Source organism: Amphiprion ocellaris, chromosome 18 (assembly GCF_022539595.1).
Source record: "Amphiprion ocellaris isolate individual 3 ecotype Okinawa chromosome 18, ASM2253959v1, whole genome shotgun sequence".
NCBI classification, from domain to species: Eukaryota; Metazoa; Chordata; class Actinopteri; family Pomacentridae; genus Amphiprion; species Amphiprion ocellaris.
This window is the reverse complement of record NC_072783.1, coordinates 18645682-18665505: the sequence shown is the minus strand read 5'-3', so window position 1 is coordinate 18665505 and position 19824 is coordinate 18645682. Positions and strand designations below refer to the sequence as shown.

The 19824-nt window shown below is 38.0% G+C and overlaps 1 protein-coding gene across 2 annotated transcripts in view; it reads right to left on the bottom strand.

Moving 5' to 3' along the window:
• Positions 1–6376: 6376 nt before the first annotated feature.
• Positions 6377–19824, bottom strand: part of LOC111571618 (zinc transporter ZIP11) — a 182643-nt gene continuing 169195 nt past the window's right edge. For both annotated transcript variants that reach the window (XM_023274873.3, XM_023274874.3), the window contains exons 7-10: positions 13356–13425; positions 10070–10168; positions 8176–8334; positions 6377–8074 (exon numbers count right to left, since the gene is read on the bottom strand). In XM_023274873.3, coding sequence (XP_023130641.2) covers positions 7996–8074; positions 8176–8334; positions 10070–10168; positions 13356–13425 — 407 coding nt within the window. In that variant the 3' untranslated portion in view covers positions 6377–7995. The remainder of the gene's footprint in view (positions 8075–8175; positions 8335–10069; positions 10169–13355; positions 13426–19824) is intronic.

Genomic DNA, 19824 nt, shown 5'->3' with positions numbered 1-19824 from the left:
TTACATAAATTTACCTGACTGATTTGAATATTAAGGTTCAGATCCTCCAATATTATATATAAGAAAAATGTGGCTAATTTAAATGTCAGCGTTAACACCCTACAATATGGCATTTTATATGACTATACTTGATTAATTTTAATACCTGTATTAAGACCCGACAATGTTATTTTTATATGAATTTACCAGACTAATCCAAATGTTAGGATCAAGACCCTACAGTATTAAATATTATACCAAATTGCTCGACCAATTGAAAAACTGAGGCCAATACCCTGAAAAATGATACATGGAAAATATGGGCAAACATGGTGTTGACAGTGGGGATGAAAACGCTACATTGTCTTGTGTACAAAAAAACATGGAATTACATTTTTCTGCAGTATGTACTATGACGTACTTGGAGAAGAGCAAGGCAAAAAAATCACATCAGAAGAAAAATATATTACATAATATATATTGTTAGTATGTTGTAAACCAGGAAATCATGCATGTATATGCTACCATTCCATGTTTCTAACTTTGTGTGTTCTTTCTGCTCTAGTTTGTGTTTTGTCTGCAGGTATCTTTGTTCTTTGGAGTGGCACTACTCTGATCTGTGGTTACAAATCCGACCAAACTCTGGAGTGTTTATTGTTCTCGTGTTACATTTATTATCTGTGTCTGTCTGCTGTCCCTTCCTCTCTCCTCTTTACAATCACCCTAACCAGGCGAGACTAATGCCACTGTCCCTGAGCCTGGTTCTGCTGGAGTTTTCCTACTAGAATCACTGGATTTGTTGGGTTGCTGGGTGACCCACGATATGAGGTGCCCTGAGGTCATTTATGTTCTGAATCAGTGCTTTACAAACATCAATCAATCAATCAAACTTTATTTATAGAGCACTTTTCATACAGTTAAAAATGCAACGCAAAGTGCTTTACAACATTAAAAACATTAAAAACAAGAAAACCCATCCCTCCCTCCCTCCATATATACATATATGGACACAACTGCAGAAGCACGCACACGTACACACACACATACACACACACACACACCCACAGACACACACTCCCACCACTGACAGTAGGGAGACATGGCATGGCACTGACGATTGTGGAAAACGCTTCCATTGGGGTCGTCCACACTGGGAGGAGTCGCAGGCCATGACCACTGGGGGCGCCGGCAGATCAGATAAATAAGAAGGCGCAAGGCCGTTAAGACATTTAAAAACTAATAAAAGAACCTTAAAATCGATCCTGAAGCGGACGGGGAGCCAATGCACCAACTTTAAAACTGGTGTAATGTGTTCCCGCCCTCTGGTCCTCGTCAGCACACGTGAATTTAATTAAACAGCTATGCTGCTCTGGAAAGCTATACTTTGAAATAACACATTATTATGAATTTTAAAAGAATTTGACATTTTAATATTTCACAATGTAAAAATATTTGTTTCTGAGTAAAACTAATACAATTACACACATTTGCAGACATGCAAGTGTCTGGGGTTAAAATGTAGTTAGGTGATGAGGGAGAGCAAGGAGAGAAGGAGGTGGGTGAGATAGGTGAGGAGGGAGAGCCAGGGGAGAGAGAGGCGAAGAAAAAGGTGGGTGAGGGGGGAGATGAGGGAGGGAAGGAGGAGGAGGAGGAGAAGTGAGAGTGTGTGGGTGTGAGAGGGGGAGACCTTGGGGGAGGAGGCGGCGGGGTGACGAGGCTGAAAACAGAAACAAAGCAACATTTCACTTTTGCTGCATCAACAAACGCAAACAGTTTCTGCTCCTCACATGTTTATATTCATCTGATGACAGAAAAAACTGTTTTACAGTCAAAGAGGACAAATACAGAAAACGTTCAGAATCAGTCTGAGGACAGAAAATGTTGAAGCTGCTCAGTTACTGATGTCAAAGACGGACATGATTCACAGGTTTCTGCTCCTTAATATCATGTAACAGAGGAGCTGAATGAGGAGCATCATGTTGTTGCACTTTACAGAACGCATACATGGAGGTTTTACTGCAGTAAAGTTACTGTGTACAACAGGCAGTACTTCTATTTCTGCACGGACATCGTTCCATTTAAATCCACAGTTTGTGTGTCTTTATTCAGCAGAGATGTGCACACAGAGCTCTGCAACATCTCAAACCAACTTGTATATATTTAGCTTCTACATCTCCCTCATTTTATAGCTTACCTATTATACTTTTAACGTACACACTGTAAAAAATGGAGAAAGTCTAGTAGCAAGAATGCCAGAAAAAATACATAAAAATTAGTGGAATATTGCATTGAATGTTAAAAAAGTGAAAATAATAGGAAATATCTGGAAAATGTCTGATACTTTTTGTCTATTTAAATACAGTACAAAACAGTGTCATTTTATAGTGACATGTTGGAATAAAACAAATTGCAAATTATAAAATGTCTTATGTGGAAATGATCATGTCAGTTACTTGTGTTTTCACAATTAACGTGTACATTTTTTTCTGTGATCTTACTAGTTACTATTTGTAATTTTGCAAAACAGGAAAAATAATCAGAAAAATAACAAAAATAGCATTACATTTAAAAACAAACAGCATTTTTTTACAGTGTAATACATCATGTTGATGCACTTAAACGCATCATCAGTGATGTTTTCTGAGATCACTGGATATTTCTGTAATAGTAATATTCAGTGTAGACTTTAAAAACATATTATATTCTTCTTATAATATCTGGCTGGAGTCATATTTATATCTGTCACTTCCACAAATTTATCCTAATATGAATAAACACGGATTTAAATACACTCACATTCGGTAATCTACAAAGTTACACATGTAAAAGCATCATTTTACCGGATTCACCACAATCAACCCAATTAACCCAATTTGTCTCATAACATATTAAAATGAATTTTTATCAGAAAGTTTGAAAAGAGGCTCTGAGGGCCTTCAGTGATCCACAGAGAGTGTTTACAAGATGATGCCACATTCTCCATCACCACCATAAAACACTGATACACCGACCAGCTGCAGCGCGCAAAACCGCGTGCGTAATTACGCACGCTGACCCTTGGCTACCCTCACCATATTATGCGCATCCAACAGAAAGCCTCATCCGAAATTAATAAACAAACGTGAGCTTCTGTAAACAGTTTTATAGTAAGATTTTTTTTATTATTATTATTTTATATGAATCTCCAGGTTAGAAGTTGTAAAGAGTTGTGAGGAGACCGTGGCGCCTTGACGCAGGACGCGCACATATACAGTCACTCACAGTTGTATAATAAAACAACAAAACAGCTCTCTGTCTGACTCGGAGTGAAATATAAATTGAATAATAAAACAACAATGAGTGAAAACACATTTCAGACTGATGAAATAACAACACGTGGAGTTTAAGTCTCCTCAGTGATGATACATGACAGATTCCACAGTTTCTAACAGTCAGACGCTGAGTTCACTTCAGCTCTGAGTTCAGAACAACACAAATCTGACGGTGAGTTTTAAACATCTGAACATTCATTTATAAACAGGATCAGCTCTGAACATCTTCAAACTCAGCTGCATCGTTTTAACCTGCACGTTCTGACGACGTGACGTCTCCTCCTAACTTCTCCTAATAGTTCCATCGTCTCCATGGTTACCAAAAATACAGATTTGAGCTTTTTTAAAAAAATGATGCAGTCGCCATTTTGTTTCTACACATTTAAGCTAATTTTGACTAATTAATGCCCCTAATGAATTAAAAAAAAAAAAAAACAATTTTAGCAGATTACAACAGCATTATTAGCGACCTTTTAAATCATATTGTTCACTGCAGCTTTCTTTTCGATGCTCAATCTATTTTGTCTTTTAATGCACTTTTGTTATCTCGATGTCTACTTTTATATTTTATTTCTATGATTTTAATGTATGTCTACATTTAAATCATTTTTCTGAATGTATTTCTTTGCCATTTTAAAGCACCTCGAATTGCATTGTGTGTGAATCGTGCTACACAAATAAACTTGGCATTTTTACAGTAAAATTGAACAGTGTCACACCCAGAAAACATCACTATCACACAAATTCTGTTACATGACAAACTTCCATTTTTGTACTGAAAAGAGGTCATTTAATGAACTAAACACAGAAAAATCACGAGTTAAATGTTCCTACCTCCATGGTGTCTGTCTGGACAGGTGCTGCTTCTCTCCGACTGCTGCTGTCTTCTTCTTCTTTCTTCTTCTTTAACTTCCTCCGGGTGTCCGATGAGTTTTTTCCGTCAAAAAGTTACTTTCCAACAAGCTTTCGAGCTCAGCTATCCAGCTTTCGGGTCCTTTTGCGAAACGATCACGAAGACGTCCAAGTGCAAAAGAGAACGATGGAAGGTCTGCAGGCCTTTTATAGGCGCATCATGTGCTGTTGCCATGGCTTCCAATAGAACACGCACGGGCCTGTGCGTGGAAAATGTTGATACGCAGTTAAATGAATGATCTATACTGTACATTTCTTTTTTCCATGTATGTGCAGCAGTTTTAAATGTTAATTAATGTTAATTAATTTAATGTTTTAAAAAAATATATATTATTAATATAAGATGTGGAATCTGTTTTGAGTGACTTTAGTGGGAACAAAATCATGAAAATTACATTTTTAAACTAAAATCATCTTTGAGTCCTGCAGCTGATGTGTCCAAACTCAGCATCACTGTTCAAAACAGGATTTCAAAAGACATTTTTTGTCTGCTTCATTAATCCTGCCTGCACAATTTAAAGAAATAAATACATAAATAATATAATTTCATGACTGAGATAAACCTTTTAAGCTGCAAACATTATTACTGTGATGTTTGGTTCATATTGTCTTTAGTTGGTAGAATAAGGGTCAGAAAAGCCTCATGATGAGCATTTAATTCATTTCCAGACAAAACAACTTGAGAGCTTGCTGCTGCTTTGCCCAAAAGTTCTGACTTTCAAAACAACTCCAAATTGTATGGTGTTTGATTTTCTCCAAATGAGCTGCGAGTGCAGCAGTGGTCTTTTTATTAAGTTGAGATAATCATGGCAGATATTTCTTTTTTGGCAATATATCACATTTTATATGGAAATCTACGTCCGAGAAATCACTTCCAACTAAGTTACCCATTACAAAAACACCTCTCAAGGAAGTGTGTTAATTCCAGATCACATGACCTGCTCCACATGATGTCATTTCCTCCTGAAGAAAAGCCTGGCCAGACTCCAAGGCTTTCTGCGTTATTTAACCCTCCTCTTGTCCTCATTTACAGGCACCAAAAACTATAGTTTCCTTGTCTGAAAAAAAAATCTCAAAATTCAGCGAAAAAAAAAAAAATCCCCCAAATTTCTGAAAAATTGCGAAACCTTCAGGAAGAAAATTCCAATAATTCCTTCAAAGTTTCCCTTAAAAGTTTAATTTTAAAAAATCCCCCAAATTTGGAAAGAAAATTCTTGTAAATATTTTCAAAAAATTAGTAAAAAGCTTCCAAAAAATCCTAAAAATATCTAAACTGATTACATATATGTCAGTAAAACTTCTAATATTTTCTTTAAGAACATTCACAAAAAATCAACCAAAATCCAGCGAAATTCGCTGGATTTTGGTTGATTTTTTTGTGAATGTTCTTAAGAAACATTTTTAACATTTCTTTTTTTCCACCAAAAATGTTCAAAGATTTCCCAAAAATGTTAAAAATGTGGATATCAGCCGTTTCACTGTGAAAAGATTATTATTTTTTCTCCACATTTTTAAACTTTTAAATGGGTCATTTTGACCCGCAGGACGACACGAGGGTTAATGACATATTTTCACCACAAGAGGGCAATGAAGCCTTTCTGCTCAGCCACAGCGAGGCAGCAGGTGAACAGACACAGTTCAAAGACTCGGCACTTGATGACAGCAAAAAACTGGTGCAGATTAGAGCTATGGGAGCATCTTTACACTCACTGATCTCTTTATTTATGAATATTCTGGACTTCCAGGAAAGGAAATAAGGATTTTAACTGCTTTGTTAATTTGCAGATAACAGCAGTGAGGTGCTGATTAATAATTTCCTATTTGTGAAGATGATCTGTCATGTTGAGCTCTTAAAACTGAATATATATTATTATTTTCTTCTTATTTTTGTTTTTTTGGCGATTTTTCCTGGAAGCGCTGCACACAGAAGATAATGTTTTGTCAGTTGACCTCTGTGAGATCTTTGCTGAGTGATGCTTTTAAGAAATCTGTTGTCATTGATTAACTGTAATTAATGACAGGGTAAAGTCATTAGTGTTACCTGACATCTTCCAGATTAGGTTTTACAGGATCTGTTGCCAAGGCAACCTGCAGGGCGAAGGTTCATGTTAGAAACAATGGCTCTACAGAAGGCAGATAAAAACAACATAGAAAAATCGCAGCTTGAAGCAAACTGAGAATCATTTGGTTGTTTAATTGTATAAATATTTCACATGTAATTCAGTGTTAACTGGCTAAACTGATTTAAATATCCACACATGGACAACAACATGTGATTCCTCAGACTGACCTGTACACGGCAGGAGACTGTCTGTGCCCTATAAAGAAGAAGGCACTCATTTGGAAGCAGACGAAATCAGTTCTTTTCAGTTTGTTACAGAAGAGAATAAAGTACCATAACTGCAGAAGTCAACAAATTACTGGAAGTGATGCTCATAGAGGTTTATGATGCAGAAACAAAACAGACAAAATAAACATTGTGAAGAATATCAAGCAGCTTCAAACAATCACATTGTACTTTGATGTTTTGCGGTGACAGATGACACAGCAGAAGTAAGAGTGGAGTGAGCAAAATCTGCTAACTCACTGGCAGTCCTATCAATTACCAAACGCTCAGAGTTCTTCAATTCACACCAAACCACACTTTAAAACAAATCAAATAGAAAATAGGTTGGAAATTTTCATCAGCATTTTTTCTGTTGTTGTCTCTTGTTTTAGTTTTTATTGGTCCTGTGTTGGTGGTTGCTTGAGGGTTTGATTTTTCCAACAAAAACATAAAAAACCCTGAATATCTAAATTTTACATTTGTGTTTTGCACTGGTGGCTAAATAATTTAGCCAACGCAGAAGTGACAATAACTGCAGTTCCTTGACTGGCCACTTGAGGCAGATTCCACAAGCAAGTCAGCCAGCACACCCCCACGTTAAAAAGCCCAACTTTACATCAGAAGTAAACATGTTTACAGCCTGGTGTAAAGAACGGTTTTGGTTTTTGTGGCTAATTACCCTTTTCAACAAATTATTACATGGTACTAATGTGCTATACAACATGAAGGCATAATGTGGGTGTGTGACTCAGTTACTGTGGACTCCAATGGGCAGCATTAGAACAGTAGAAATAAAAGCACAAAACACACAGATGGAAAATTAAAATTTGGAATAATTTTATATTTTTGTTTAAAAATATAATTCTGAAGCTAAATGACAAACATCTAACTCTTCTCATAACATAAGGAAAGTTTTCCAACCCACTTTTCATTTGATTCATTTTGCTGGTGCCAGTCAAACAATGAAAAGGCCAAGTGATCCAAGTCTTGTCATTATGGTTAAACAGGAAGAAGAAAAGTGAAAATTAATTTCATAAAAGAAATTTTGTTTAAAATAAAGTTCTCAAGTTCTCAAAGATGACCTCAAAAAGCTGCAAAAAACATTCCCCAGCTGTGGAATCAGAAGAATATTCATGATATATCTATAAGTTCATTCCTAAATCAGATATTGAACATTTGAAAAAAAAATGACACACATGTCAGCTGCTCTTAGGTGATGACTGCTAGCATGTAAATTACACAATAAAGATAAATGTTCAAGTACAATCATCCTTACAGCTTGGTTTGTAAAACAGTTCCATGGTTGTGAAATCACTGGTGAACTTCAAGTAGAAACAATTTAAACTAAATGGATAAACAATGTTTCAGAAAGAAACACTTCATTTGGTCCCCTGTTTAAAACTGAGGTCTGCATCACTGTGATGACATCATGGCCACTGAGGGTCTTTCCTGGTCGTCATGGCGACATCAGCCCAGCCCCACGTCGAGTGACATCATCACTACAAAGCCCAGGATGGAGGTCCAGGATGCTAGCTTCCCGTTTCCACTGAAGAAACAGGAGATTAGCGTAAGACTCATCCGTGCTTCACTCTTAAAATTGTCTGTAACAAAATATCGTCCACCCTCTTCCCTCCTTTTCCTTCTGACCTGATTTGAGCTTCGGGTATGATGTCATCCACCACCACGTAGACCATCGCACCGGCAGCAAATGCCAGCGCATATGGCAACAAAGGTTCTGCCAAAACAACAGCGATGGCACCAAGCAACCCAGCAATGGGTTCTACCATCCCGCTCAGCTGACCATACCTGACGATAGAGCACTGACAGTAAGGGTACAGCTTTAAAAATGTAAATGTAGTGTTCTCAACAAAAGTCTACACACACTTGTAAGGACCATGTACATTATGGCAGTGTTGAGGTTCCAATGACTCCTATAACTCTTAGTTTTCTATGATGGAATCATTGAAACACATGTATTTATAACAAGAAACAACCAGGCAGTTTGGTTTGTTCATAAATTCATAATAGGTCTTTTGGAAATATGATACAATCTGCTTTGTCAGGACTTTGGGAAGGTCAGTCTAAAACCTTAATACTTAACCGATTTACAGTTTCTTTATAACTTTTAATGCGTTTGGAGTCATTGTCTTCTTGGACCACCCAACTGCATCCAAAGCCAAACATTTTGGCTGATGATTTTAGGTTTTCCTGAAGAATGTGGAGGTAATCCTCTTTTTTCATTTGTCCATTTACTTTGTGTAAAGCACCAGTTCCAGTGCGCAAAAAACAGCCACATGGGCATATTACCACCACCACCAGGAGTTAAAGGCCTTATTTTCTCTCATCCAAATACATTCCTGGTCACTGCGGCCAAATAGCAGAATTTTTGTTGCATCTAACAGAGCTTTACTCCAGAAGGGCTTTTCTTTGTTAATGTCATCAGCAGTAAACTTCAGCTGAGCCTTAAGGTGCTGTGTCTAGAGAAAGGGTTCCTTCTTACATGGCAGCCCCTCAGCTCATAGTAATGTAAAACATACTTGACTGTGGACACTGACAGCTGTGTTCAGCAGCTTATAATTCAATGCAGACCTGACTTTAGGTCATTCTTGCTTGACTCTTGACCATCCTGTCTGACAACCAATTGTCTGTCAGCAGCAGGTGAAAGCTTGTGTTTTCTTCGCAATCATGGCAGTCACACAACTGTACAATGCACTTTGTATATACAAACAGCTATTGGCACAGGTGATTTGAGAGTTGCTTTGAAATGGCTCCAAGTGACTTTCCTGACTTGTTCAAGTCAATGATTTGCTTTTTCAGATCTGTGCTGAGATTCACAACTGTTTATGTCATCAAAACTGATAATCTATTTTTTGACCCAGCAGATTTTGTCATATTTCTAGAAGATCTACAATAAATTTAAGAAGAACCAAAATGCATGATTGATTTTTTTTGTGGCAAAGACATGTGTTTCAATAATTTCATAATAGAAATTAAGAGCTGTAGGAGGAGGAAATTGGAAATCCAAGAATGCCATGATATACGATACAGTTCAAAAGTTTGTGGTCACTAAGAAATGTCCTCATTTTTGAAAGAAAGGCAGTTTTTTCATTGAAGATGACATTAAAATAATCACAAATACAGTCCAGACATTGCTAATGTGGTAAATGACAATTATATATGGAAACAGCTGATTTTTAATGGAATATCTCCATAGGGGTACAGAGGAACATTTCCAGCAACCATCACTCCTGTGTTCTAATGCTACATTGTGTTAGCTAATGGTGCTGAAAGGCTCATTGATGATTAGAAAACCCTTGTGCAATTATGCTAGCACACAAATGAAAGTGTGAGTTTTCATGGAAAGCATGAAATTGTCTGGGTGACCCCAAACTTTTGAACGGTAGAGTACATGGTCTTTACAAGTGTATGTAAACTTTTGTTCACAACTGTATGTGTACTCAGGCCAAGCTTTTGCAAAGAGATGTTTAATTAATGCATTCTCAGACACAGTGTTTAGGAACAGACTTGTGTCTTTCCCTACCAAAAGGCTGTCCAAGTTGAGACCCCTGAACCTCGGAGCGGCAGGCTCACTGCCAAGCCTTCTGGGAAATTCTGGATGCCAATACCGATGGCCAAATTTCTGCAACACAAAACAATTTATAGTGAGACCATTTCTCTTTGCAGCAAATAATAGCAACTGACCACCAAGGGCTATTTAAAAATAAAAAAAAGTTTCTCCCATCTCACCAGATGTAAGGAAAACAACAGTGAGAGTTATTGACTATGGCAGCCACTCTCTGAGGACAGCAGTGCTTTTAATGCTAACATGCTTACCATGGAAATGCTAACATGTTTAGCAGATATACTGTTCCCCATGTTATTATTTGTTTTTTTTTCTTTACTTTAAATACAATTAAAAAAAAATGTCAATCTGGTCAAATAACATTTGCAGTGAATATGCATTTGTTTGTTGTATATTTGCACTTGATTTGTGTAACTCTTATAGTGATAAACGACAAAAGCACTCAGAGAGGGCAGTACTCCGTCAAGGCTGTTCATTCCCCCATATGGCATTGTCAGAAATGCAGTATTTTTTATTTTTTTTTAGAAATGCAGCATCTGTTTATCAGTTATTGATGATCAGAAATCACGGCAACATCGAATGTGACTATTTAATATAGATGTACCCACAAACAAAATGACCTTGCGTTGTGCACAGGCGTGTGTTATGCATGTGTACGTTATGTACAGATACCGAATCGCGTGACCTAAATGTGTAGTGGGTGGCGGGAATTGATGGGACTCGGAAACAACCCAACAACTTAATCAACTGTTCCTTGTATCATTTGCGACGGTTCAGTCCCTATAAGTCTGCAGCGGTTGATATGTAGTAGGATCGCAATCATGTGATCATCAGCAGGCAGCTGACGTAGTGTTCACTTGTTGTCATAGCTACAGTACCGCCGTGTCGCTATCTCGCAATACACAAATCTTTAATAAATCCGTTGATCCAGACTACAAGCCACATCCATGCCAAAATCTAATCACTTGATAGATGTGTCATTTCTGACCTTCCATGAAAATTTCATAAAAATTTGTTAACATGTTTTTGAGTAATGTTGCGAACAGACAGACAGACAGACAGACAGACAGACAGACAGACAGACAGACAGACAGACAGACAGACAGACAGACAGACAGACAGACAGACAGACAGACAGACAGACAGACAGACAGACAGACAGACAACCCAACGCCGATCGTCGCACAACTCCACCGTGTTCCTTGGTAGAGTAACTAGATAAAGTAGACATTCTACTTAGTCCACCTACTAAGGCTTATAGTATAGAAAAGATTAAAAAAAATTATAATTTGTCGCCATGAAATAATCTTTCAAACAGCTGTCAATATCAATCAAAACTAATATATGTAATCTTAACTGTCATTAATTGCTGTATATTATTTAAAAATGATGGTTGTGTGGCAGTGCCTCCTAAAAACAGAACTTCCAAAAGCTAGTCTCTAAACAAATGAAGAAAAATTCAACGAAGTTACCTCAAATAAAAACCTGTATATTAGTCCTCACACAGCTACTTCCCTACATTGCAAAAAGTAGTAGCATTCAGAGCTGGCAATAAGCTTTGATGATGTTAAAAAGTTTGTATCTGGAACAGAGTGACTCGGTCCAATGCTGCGATGAAAAATTGGTACAAAAGTAAGATGGATTACCTGATCCTGGATAGTAAAACATGAGATTTCAAAATCCAGATCATTCTGATCCCGATTCAAGTTTTTCAACAACTTAAAGAAGAGGACCGCAAAGGTCACCAGAGTTCAAGCTCTGGGAAAAATGAATGGCTGTAGAATTAATCCAACAACTGCATGAAGCAGGAATTCTTTACAGAAATGTTGGATTTATAGGATTTGTGTATGAAATGATTTTGTTGTCCTAATTTAAAAAAAAAAACAAAAAACAAAAAGACTGCTTTTAATCCTGGATATGCTTTATGTGTTTTACAAATGAGAAAACACTAAATGTTTTAAGTGCTAAGGACATTCTGGCAACACTCATCCCAGACATGGCTTTTAGCTGCAATACATTTTTCATAATCAGAGTCACATCTGTGATTCCAGACAGAAGTCTACCTCTCAACAACTCCCACACACAGCACAGGACCAGATAGCTGCCATGTTCTCAGCAGCTGTGATGCAGTTTAACATCGTTATTTGGATCAACAGCATGTGGTGTGGACATAAAAACTGCCAACAACCAGAGCAGAGATGATTACAGATGCCTGAACTGCCACATTCATCTGTTGGACATAGAAATGATGACATTGATGCAATTTAGAGGAGACAACCTATTCTTTGATTTTAAAACTTGCATTAGCTGTCCAAAGCCAAAACAACACTTTCGGAGAATAAAAATTAAAAGAAAAATGAGCGGCAACGATTGTTGCCAGTGGGATTAAACGGGTGCACATTCCTGCACACCTGAAGTATTACTTTTTGTGACTAATAATTCCTTTATAACATTTGCTGCCACTTTGACTTAACACTGCTGCTTATTTTTGTAATATTTATTACCTTCTGAACGGCAACACTTACATTTACATACCACTGTTTACTGTTATGTGCTAAAACACCAAGTCAAATACCTTGTATATGAAAACCTATTGTCAATAAAACTTTTCTGAATCTGAGTCTGACTTCACTTCATCGTTTTGCTTGCTAACAGCATAATTGTCACCAGAAAGGTGGCTAGTGGACTAGACTAGTTTTGTGTTCAACTACAATAACCTACCTTGTATTATAAAAGCACTTTGAGTATAATTAATCAATGCCTTCTTCTGAAATTCCCATTCTGTTGTGTCAAATGCATCCATACAGAATGCACAATTTGCTGCTGAAAAGTCTGTAAGGGTATTCCACATGTACTTACAGTTCCATCATGTCACCACTAGATGTCAGTAGCATGCAACATAGTCTAGGTATAGGCACAGATGGACTAACTGACCATATTCTCACAGTAACCTTAAGCCCACTAAACCAATCACAACCATCTTAAAACTGAACACAAACCTAACCATTTCAACTTCATATCTAAACTTAACAATCTCAAGTTTTATACTTGCAAGATACCACTTGAATCCATAATTATGTCTCCAGCTAGAACATTATATAAAAGATTTCACCATAGTCAATACTAAAATCAATAGACAAACCTGTCAGTCTTCATTCCTCACTTGTAACTTTGGAGCGAGATGTTTTGGATAAACCAAGACGTGTCTGGTATGTACGCTTCCTTGCCTTGACATCAGTCTTACCTGGCACTCTCAAAGGTAGCAGACGAAGTCTTTCCTATGGCTCCAAAACCAACCCCTACAGCCAAGCCCTCTGCAGAGAGAAAAACACACAGTTGTGAGTTAATGTGCTTCTGCCTGTCTGTTACATCATAAAAAAGAACATTTTAAGAGAGAGAGAGGATGAAAGAAGACATTGTTGGCAAACTGTAGACAATAGCACAATAAGTGAACAAATCAATGTGGGTTGAAACACATACTGAGAATGAAAAACACTAGGCTTGTCTTTTCAAACGAACACTGTGAACTACTCACAGCAAAGGTCTGTGGGGATTTCCAGGCCAAAGCACGCACTGGATTCTTTTATTTGTCTAAAGTCAGGTTGCTACCGATGAAACCTGCTCTACACCAATAAGGCACAACATGAGAACCACTGACAGGTGCAGTGAATAACATTGATTATGTAGTTACTATGGCACCTGTCAAGAGATGGGATGTTAGACAGTCAATGAACAGTCAGTTCTTGAAGTTGATGCGTTAGAAGCAGGAAAACTGAGCAGCGTATGGATCTGAGACACTTTGACAAGGGCTAAATTGTAATGGCTAGACGGCTTGGTCAGAACATCTCTAAAACAGCAGGTCTTCTGGTGTTTTCCCAGTATGCAGTGGTTCCTACATACTAAAATGGTCTAAGGAAAGATAGCAGTTGATGGTGTGGTTTTTCAATGTTCTGCAGGGTATTGTTAGGTCCTGGCACTATTACATGTACTACCCACTTACACACTACCTCAGATCACACACACCTTTTCAAGGCAGCAGTATTCCCTGATTGCAGTGATCTCTTTCAGTCGAATAACATGCTCTGCCTTACTTCAACAACTGTACAGGAACAGTTTGAACAACATGACAGATATGATAGAAATGACACCTTGAAGAGTTCAAGGTTTTGACTCTGCCTTTAAATTCCCCAGATATCAATCCTATCTAGCATCTGTGGTGAAAAAACAAGTCTGATCCATGGATGCCAAACCTCACAGCATCCAGGATTTAAAAGATTTGCTGCCAACATTTTCATTTGATAGGACACAGGACACCTTCAGAGCTCTGTAGAGTCCAGGCCTCAATGAGTCAGAGCTGTTTTGGAGGTATGAGAGGAATTTACACAATAATAGACGGGTGGTTTTAATGATGTGGCTCATCAGTTTATGTGCACAGGCAGCCCTTGTGGAATGTAGACGGTAGAATGAAACATATTTGCTGAACTTCTGATCTATCATTGACTGTAAATACAAGAAATTACATTGTGCGTTTACTGTGAGATTCTAGGAATTGTCCGCTTGAGATTCTACAGTTATTGTACACTTTGAGATACCTCTGTTTCTGCAACTGCAGAGTTACAAGAGCAAAGCGGTACTATGAGGGATTTCTACCACTGTAACCGCTGTATCTAGAGGCTGTCTTTCTTCTTTCTTTGCATACTCTGCACACCCTGAGCAGCATCTCTCTCCTCTGATGTCCCATTTGTCTCATTCGTTATGCCTGTCACATACACTTAAAGTACTCAACGTTCGAACTGAAACTGAAAAGGTCACAGAGTGCAAAGTATCTATGAGTGTATTTGTATGTTTGAGAGGTTTGTGTGTTTGCGTGTATGTGAAGTCAGATCTACAGGCTGTTTTGCATTTCATACCATAAGATCAGAGATCCATTCTTACGCCTACTTCAAACAGACAGTCACGTCCTGTCATGCCATTAACATCTACGTTATTACAATGCTAAAACATGCTAATTCTCCTTTTCCTTGTTTTTCACAGCTAGCATTAAAAACAAGATAAGAGCAAGCATCAAGCAGTAAGTTGTGCTCCCAATTTGTTTGCACAGTAGTTTGTCATCAGCATCTGGAATCCCATGTGACCAAACTGATCAAATCCCAAAGTGCTGAAGGTGCTTTCTTCATTTAACAAACATTTTCCTTGCCCAAGAGCTTATTTTGAGTTTTGTAGCACCATCCTTTTAGTATGCAGATATTGCATATGAATTTGCTAATGTTAGCATTTTAGCATGTGTACACATATTATTACATTTTATCACTAATACACAGGCATAGAGTTCAGCAAAAAAATTCCTGAAAAGGTGACTAATTCACTCTACCTTCATTTTCGCTTACAACCAGAAAGGTTGTGTACATGAGATCCAACAAAAAAACTATCCAGTCACAACCATTAGCCCAGTCCTACATTGTAAAAATAAACTAAATAGCTGTAATGAATTTTAACGCCACCTTTCCTTCACTTAATATCAGCTCATGCTTGTTCCACTCCATGTGTGTTGGTGTCCACAATTCATTGGACCAGAAAGGATCTGTGGAATGACCGAGTTTGCTCTATTCCACCCTTGGTCCATCCACTCTTAGTGTATTTATAAGCCCAAGGGGGGTCAACAGTTTCAACTGGAGGGTCTCACATGCATCAACATACATGCACAGTTGGACTTGCAGGTAAAACATGGAAACAGAGAGACTTGGATTTCAACGCACACAGAGGGAATGTGACTTCACTCTGCTGAGGATGCCATTACTCCACTAAATCTTAACATAGCAAGCTGTTGTTCGCTGCTATATTAGCACTGTATTCCTGTTTAAAATCTTGCATACTGCACTCTTTGGTGGGGCATTAAGATGTTTGCAGACAAACAGACTAAACAGATTTGTGCCGTAACTCACCAGCCATGGATGGGTTTTTAAGCATTGGTACTGGACACACAGGTATCTAAATGACCCAAAGTACTGTACTATACTGTTATATTGCATTTTATGTTTGTAAAGTACTTTGTGTTGCATTGTATTTGTATGAAAAGTGCCATATAAATAAAGTCTGATTTATTGACTGATTGATTGACTGAAATGGCATTTGCTGGTACTTAGCTAATGAACTATCTAGCCTGAAAAAAGTGTTACTAGTGGAAGTTTCACCAGTGAATGTTTGCTTGGTACCTTGCTTCACACGCTAAGATGCCTGATAATAGTATGTCTCTAAAGCTCTTTACAGACATTGAATACAGAACATTGCTGGCCTCATCTTTCTATTAAAATGATTATTCTGTCATTCAGACACGGGTTTCTGTTCTAAATGCCTTCATGCAGACATACCCACCATAGTGACAGAGAGAATCATGGTACGCAGACAGTATTTGGCATACATGCAAGACCCAACAGTACATCAAGTGTTCCAATGCATAATAACACACTAATTAACAAAAGACTAAATTTAATGGCTAAATAACTAACAAGCCAGTTTACGATTTTCTAAGCCCTAAAAATTCTGTCCGTGATAACGTATCGACCAGTTTGCACAGAGTCAACCTGAGGACAGCAGCTGTAACAAATGATTTAACTGCAGCTGATTAACTGTGACTCTGTGTGACAGCTCACCTGTCTGATGTGAGGAAAAGCAAACAGTGTGCCCTGAAGAAAGACCCTGATTGAACCTGTCTCCACATCAGGGATAATTTCTAATTATTAGTAATTAATGAAGTTACTGCTTTTGCTAGCGGATAAATGCACTCAGCTCTCTCTCCTTGGAGACGCTCATATGTATTTTGCTGTTGGCTGATGCTGCAGGTATTTAATAAAGTCAAAGGAAAGGAGTGGAAGTTCTCCTACAAGTAACGACAAGCAATAAACCATGCTTCAGCTTCTGTTAACGTTCTGTCAAAACCTGGATTACATCTGTTGTTGGTAAATCACCTTAACAAACTGTTTCTTTTGTGCTCTCTGTGATGCTTTTGGAACAGCATTGTAGATGAAATGTGAAGAATTCTTCCTCAAATCATTTCACCCAATTTGAATTATGCTTGTACATGTTAATGTGACTGGACACAGTTCAGACTTGTGTCATGTTGAAACTGATAACTGATGTCCAACCTAGTAAGATTGAGCTGGGTGGTCATTCACACATGAAGCTGACACCTTTAGTTGCCATCAGAATGATGTTAAGCAATGCATGTCTTAGACAAGCTTAAGCTAGATAGGAAGAGTGCTCTACAAGGAAGGCTAAACTGAGCGGTTAAGTCTTAGGCTTTTGTCTCTTTGTAGCAAACAGAATGCCAACATTATTACGCTGCGCAATAAAGGTTTCAAATCAAGCAATGGGATTAGATGTGTGGAAACAATTCTCTAACCATGTACATGAAGGAAGTGTCACTACAAATCAATAAAAAGTAGCTCTCAGTGATCACTTTTACCTTATGATGAAACATTTCTAAGTTAGAAGGAGAGATCTTTTCTAAAGTGACAATGCCTCCGTCCACATGGCAAGAGGGGTCTTTGAACAGTTTGATAAAAATGATGTAAATCCTGTGCTGTGGCCTTCAGAGTCATCAGATTTAGAGTTTTTTCCTCAAAAGGAGAACACAGATATGTGATTTTCAGAGCAGATGAAAAAATGTATTTAATTTCAACTGGACTTTCTCTCACACACTAAATGCAGTATTAATAGCTTCCATCAAGCTGCCTTAAACCACAAATAGAAAACAAAGATATTGATAAAGTAAAGAGAGAATGAGAGAAGTAAAGGAAGCAAAGGAGACATAAAAGAAAGTGTGGAAAGACGACACAAAGGTAAGAGAGTACGAGATCAGGATCCTGATGCCCCTGCAGTGGTAGTCTTCAAGAACCCAAGGGGCCCCCTTCATCGCAATCCACTGCCCATCAGTCCCTTTGATAACAATGCACATGGGTTCTAATTAACTTCCCACTGGTCCATTACAGACATACTACTGCGCTATTAAGGGGAAAAAAGCACTCTTTGTGTACACGGTGGGTCCCTTTCATTATCCATCTCAGTCCTCTGGAACTGTCTGGACTGCCACAGGGCCAGTCGTAAGGATGTGCACTGAAAAAACTTCAACTGAGTTTAAATAAAACATAAGCTGTGAGAGGTTCAGTGTTTACTATTTGGCACAGCTAGAAGAAGGCTGGGGGCACACAAAGTTTTTTAAATCAACTGATTTAAAGAAGTTCTTTTGTTCCTTGTCTCTAACTTTGACAACGCAAAAGAAATTGCATCGTGTGCCTAAGTCATAACTTTTTGTAACATCACTGATGCTGCTACCTGCTTGACCTTTGGATAAGGCAAAACATCAGCAAGAAAAACAGTTGTATCTTCTGCTTTTTTGGCTTAAATATTGTTTTTCCAGCAACAGCTGCTCACCTGCAGCATTGCTACACAGCTGGAAATGTAAGCTGGAGGTTGGGGAATGTTTTGCAAGTCCACTGAGCTCAAAGTTTTTCTTCCAATACAGAGTCCAGGGTTAGCAGGGGACCACTAAATACTGAAACACTTGCCAGGTATTACTCATGAGACTCATTTTACTGCCTCTGCTAGCCTCTCATGGCAGTTAAATTCATTTCATGGATTGTTAGAATACGGGGAAAAATGAAATCTTCCTGGCTTCAGTTATAGCAACCTTTACAGAGCGGACAGTAGGGGAGGAGGATGCATCTATACACGGCCATATATGCGGCCTTAGAAGGAAGGGTCACTACAAATCATATATACTGTAAATACAGAGTAATCAACTTTACCCTTTGACGAAACCGTCCCCATTCACAATAGGTCACGGACAAGTTTGATGAGCATGAAGAGAATGTGAATCATATGCTATGGCCTTTACAGCCTGGTCATACAAAACAACCCTGCATCATCACACACTAAATGATGGAACATGTTTTTTAAAAAGGGCTGCTCATCCCCTTTGTAGAAATCCAGAGACTTGGAGAAACCATGCCAAGGAACAGTGATGCTGGTTTTTTTTTACTGACAAACTTAAGGCCACAGTAGGAAGAAATCTGGAACACAGGAATTAAAAGGAGTCAGGCACTGCCAAGATGGAGGTGGCTGGAGGCACCAAAACAATTTTCAAAACAGGTCTTCATGAAAACCAATATCTGATGTTCTTCTTTATATACAGTCTATGCTATAGGCTAATAAATGAACAAATGAATGATAAATTATTGTATGGTATTACTGTGCTATAAAATAAAAAGGCTTAATGTGGTTGCATGACTGGGTCCATAGCTGGGTGCTAATGGTGCTAATGGCTAATGGTACTAATTGTGCTAATTGTGCAGTACAAGTGCAAAACACACAAGGGGAAAAATGTAATTATTAGGTAATCTTATATTTTTGCTCAACAATCAAATTCTGAAGAAACAACCAAAATGTGAACATTCTGATCCATGAAAAAAATCTCTGTGACTAGCTTCTATCTCGGGCTACATGTTTGAAAGCGTGCAAATGGGGCCAAGAAGTGGTGCAAAAGCTTAGTTTCCTCTCAGACCACCTAATAACAATATGCTAAAAGCTGAGTATGGCATTTCTTTCCAGTGATACCAAAAAATAAACAAAAAATACTGCCTACTCCTCTTTTAATCCTGGTTTTTCATTAATTTTTCATCCAACTGTATTATGGTACACATATGAGGAGGCTAGTC